The sequence below is a fragment of the Oncorhynchus masou genome, unplaced genomic scaffold (genome assembly GCF_036934945.1).
Source record: "Oncorhynchus masou masou isolate Uvic2021 unplaced genomic scaffold, UVic_Omas_1.1 unplaced_scaffold_6972, whole genome shotgun sequence".
Taxonomy (NCBI): Eukaryota; Metazoa; Chordata; class Actinopteri; order Salmoniformes; family Salmonidae; genus Oncorhynchus; species Oncorhynchus masou.
This window is the reverse complement of record NW_027013430.1, coordinates 1-5,000: the sequence shown is the minus strand read 5'-3', so window position 1 is coordinate 5,000 and position 5,000 is coordinate 1. Positions and strand designations below refer to the sequence as shown.

At 40.7% G+C, this 5,000-nt stretch overlaps 1 protein-coding gene across 1 annotated transcript in view; it reads right to left on the bottom strand.

Annotated features, from left to right (window-relative positions):
- The window catches only part of LOC135537009 (dysferlin-like), a gene marked incomplete at its 3' end in the record, with an annotated part of 14,421 nt that extends 10,989 nt beyond the window's left edge, over positions 1–3,432 (bottom strand). The window contains exons 1-2 of the mRNA XM_064963218.1: positions 3,357–3,432; positions 1,601–1,716 (exon numbers count right to left, since the gene is read on the bottom strand). Coding sequence (XP_064819290.1) covers positions 1,601–1,716; positions 3,357–3,432 — 192 coding nt within the window. The remainder of the gene's footprint in view (positions 1–1,600; positions 1,717–3,356) is intronic.
- Positions 3,433–5,000: the final 1,568 nt, after the last annotated feature.

Sequence of the window (5,000 nt, the reverse complement as noted above, 5' to 3'; positions counted from 1 at the left end):
GAGAGACAGAGAAACAAAGAAAGAGAGAGAAAGAGAGACAGAGAGAGAGAGAGAGAGAGTTATAATTAGTTTTCCCCTCTAAGAGCTTTATTACAGACGGAACTGTGACAAGGTAGGAGTGGTATACAGAAAAGCCCTATTTGGTAAAAGACCAAGTCCATATTATCGCAGGAACAGCTCAGATAAGCAAAGAGAAATGACAGTCCATCATTACATTATTAAGACATGAAGGTCAGTCAATCCGGAAAATGTCAAAGACTTTGAAAGTTTCTTCAAGTGCAGTCACAAAAAACATCAAGCGCTATGATGAAACTGGCTCTCACGAGGACCGCCACAGGAAAGGAAAATGCAGAGTTACCTCTGCTGCAGAGTATGAGTTCTTTAGAGTTACCAGCCTCAGAAATTGCAGGCCAAATAAATGCTTCACAGAGTTTAAGTAACAGACACATCTCAACATCAACTGTTCAGAGGAGACCGTGTGAATCAGGACTTCATGGTTGAATTGCTACAAAGAAACGACTACTAAAGGACACCAAAAAGAAGAAGAGACTTGGACCACGAAACACGAGCAATGGACATTAGACCGGTGGAAATCTGTCCTTTGGTCTGGTGAGTCCAAATTTGAGATTTTTGGTGCCAACCGCCGTGTCTTTGTGAGACACAGAGTAGGTGAACGGATGATCTCCGCATGTGTGGTTCCCACCGTGAAGCATGGAGGAGGAGGTGTGATGGTGCTTTACTGGTGACATTGTCTGTGATTTATTTAGAATTCAAGGCACATTTAACCAGCATGGCTACCACAGCATTCTACAGTGATTCGCCATCCCATCTGGTTTGCACTTAGTGGGACTATCATTTGTTTTTCAACAGGACAATGACCCAAAACACACCTCCAGGCTGAGTAAGGGCTATTTGACCAAGAAGGACAGTGACGGAGTGCTGCATCAGATGACCTGGCCTCCACAATCACACTATTGATATGGTTTGGACCGTGCAGTGAAGGAAAAGCAGCAGTGCTCAGCATATGTGGGAACTGCTTCAAGACTGTTGTAAAAGCATTCCAGGTGTAGCTGGTTGAGAGAATACCAAGAGTGTGCAAAGCTGTCATCAAGGCAAACGGTGGCTACTTTGAAGAATCTCAAGTCTAAAATATATTTTGATGTGTTTAACACTTTTTTTTGGTTACTACATGATTCCATATGTGTTATTTCATAGTTTCAATGGCTTCACTACTATTCTACAATTCTAACATGAAATAAAGAAAAACCCGAGAATGAGTAGGTGTGTCCAAACTTTTGAATGGTACTGTACATCGGAACAGATGCACAAACACTTAATATATACTATATTAATATATACTAGAAAAAAATAGATGGCGAGACACAGAGAGAACCAAGTGGACAGATATGAGACAGATAGCATTGTATATAATAATCCAAAACAGATTAGAGATCATTAATAATCCAAAACAGATTAGAGATCATTAATAATCCAGAAGAGATTAGAGATCATTAATAATCCAAACGAGATCAGAGATCATTAATAATCCAACAGATACCGAGATCAACTCAACAATATTGGCAATTGAATCATGACTCACTGGAGCTTCGTCGCCTGCAGCCAATACGAAGAGGCTAACCTTCAGATAACCTTTGGCCCCGGCCGAGAGGTCGTCAGGGTCAGAGAGGAGGAGCCACTTCCTCAAGAAGGCGTGTCCTAGAGGAAAAAGAGAATTGTGGGAGAATGAGTACTTCCTACTTATGGCTGATAGTACAGCTGAATTACCTTGAAATTATTAGGACATTGATAATGAATGATTTGATATGATTGCAATTTGTTCCATCAAAATACATTTTGAGGTTAAATACACATGTACCAACTAAGAAAATACAAGATAAATGGGTTTCCATCTCATTTTCAACTTTACTAAGGATTTCTCACCCAAAATAAATGGTATTGGCACGTGCGCTGTTGTCTAGAGCCTACATGATGATATTATAATCGAGATAAAAGAGCGAGACTATTTTTATTTGTCAAACATCAGCATCGATTATCATGCCACCCAAATCAAACCCGCAATATTTATTGGAAAAGAGCAGCAAGCTCATCACCGTGCACACTTTCACCACTGTGTGAAGTTCGCCATCATCACCATCATCACCATCACCACCATCATCACCATCATTCACCATCATTCACCATCATCACCATCATTCACCATCATTCACCATCATCTCCATCATCCACCATCATCACCAACATCACCATCATTCACCATCATCACCATCATTCGCCATCATCCGCCATCATCCGCCATCATCCGCCATCATCCGCCATCATTCACCATCATCACCATCATCACCAGCATCACCAGCATCACCATCATCATCACCATCATTCACCATCATCACCATCATTCACCATCATCACCATCATTCACCATCATTCACCAGCATCACCATCATCACCATCATTCACCATCATTCACCATCATCACCATCATTCACCATCATTCACCATCATCACCATCATCCGCCATCATTCGCCATCATTCACCATCATCCACCATCATCACCATCATCATCATCATCATCACCATCATTCACCATCATCATCATCACCATCATCACCATCATCATCCACCATCATCCGCCATCATCCGCCATCATCCGCCATCATCCGCCATCATCCGCCATCATCCACCATCATCACCAACATCACCATCATTCACCATCATCACCATCATTCACCATCATTCACCATCATCACCATCATCCGCCATCATTCGCCATCATTCACCATCATCCACCATCATCACCATCATCATCATCATCATCACCATCATTCACCATCATCATCATCACCATCATCACCATCATCATCCACCATCATCCACCATCATCCACCATCATCACCATCATTAACCATCATCATCATCATTACCATCATCAGCCATCATCACCATCATCACCATCATTCACCATCATCACCATCAACATCACCACCATCATCACCATCATCCGCCATCATTCACCATCATTCACCATCATTCACCATCATCACCATCATCACCATCATTCACCATCATCACCATCATCATCATCATCACCATCATCATCATCATTCACCATCATCACCATCATTCACCATCATCACCATCATCATCATCATCACCATCATTCACCATCATCCACCATCATCACCATTTCATCACCACCATCACCATCATCCGCCATCATCCGCCATCATCCGCCATCATTCGCCATCATTCACCATCATTCACCATCATCATCACCATCATCATCACCATCATCACCATCATCCACCATCATCACCACCATCATCACCATCATCACCATCATCGCCATCATCACCATCATCATCACCATCATCACCAGAATCACCATCATCATCATCACCATTATCCGCCATCATCCGCCATCATCCGCCATCATCCACCATCATCACCATCATTCACCATCATCCACCATCATCACCATCATCACCATCATTCACCATCATCATCACCATCATCCACCATCATCACCATCATTCACCATCATTCACCATCATCATCACCATCATCCACCATCAACACCATCATCACCATCATCACCATCATCACCATCATTCACCATCATTCACCAACATCACCATCATCACCATCATTCACCATCATTCACCAACATCACCATCATCACCATCATCACCATCATCACCATCACCATCATTCACCATCATCACCATCATCCACCATCAACACCATCATTCACCATCATCCACCATCAACACCATCATCACCATCATCACCATCATCACCATCACCATCATTCACCATCATCCACCATCATCCACCATCAACACCATCATCACCATCATCACCATCATCACCATCACCATCATTCACCATAATCACCATCATTCACCATCATCACCATTTCATCAGTAGCCTAATAAACCGCGTGATTTCCAGACCGCACAGCATGTCGCTGGGGAATTCCATGTAGACGTTGACATGATGGTTACCATATCAGTATTTGTGCATAAAAGCGTTTCCACCAACATCTTCATTTTAATTTCAGTGATGACACGTCATTGTTTCCTGTTATTGTGAACTATATAGGCTATAACGAGTTAAAACGTTCAATTGAAGGCCAGTCGCATCGTTCTTTTTGTAGGTGATTCTGGCTAATAAAAGCATCATAAATTGTTCGCAATATGAACCAGCCTATTATCTCTGTAGCTCATTCATGTATTGGTGAAGAGTAATAACCAACATGATAACATGAGATTAGAGTAACAACCAACATGATAACATGAAATTAGAGTAATAACCAACTTGATAACATGAGATTAGAGTCTCAACAACATGAGATTAGAGTAACAACCAACTTGATAACATGAGATTAGAATAACAACCAACATGATAACACGGGATTAGAGTCACAACAACATGAGATTAGAGTAACAACCAACTTGATAACATGAGATTAGAGTCACAACAACATGAGATTAGAGTAACAACCAACATGATAACATGAGATTAGAATAACAACCAACATGATAACACGGGATTAGAGTCACAACAACATGAGATTAGAGTAACAACCAACATGATAACATGAGATTAGAATAACAACCAACATGATAACATGAGATTAGAGTAACAACCAACATTAGAGTAATAACCAACATGATAACTTGAGATTAGAGTAACAACGAACATGATAACATGAGATTAGAGTAATAACCAACATGATAACATGAGATTAGAGTAATAACCAACATGATAACATGAGATTAGAGTAATATCCAACATGATAACATGGATTAGAGTAATAACCAACATGATAACTTGAGATTAGAGTAACAACAACATGATAACATGAGATTAGAGTCACAACAACATGAGATTAGAGTAACAACCAACATGATAACATGAGATTAGAGTCACAACAACATGAGATTAGAGTAACAACCAACATGATAACATGGGATTA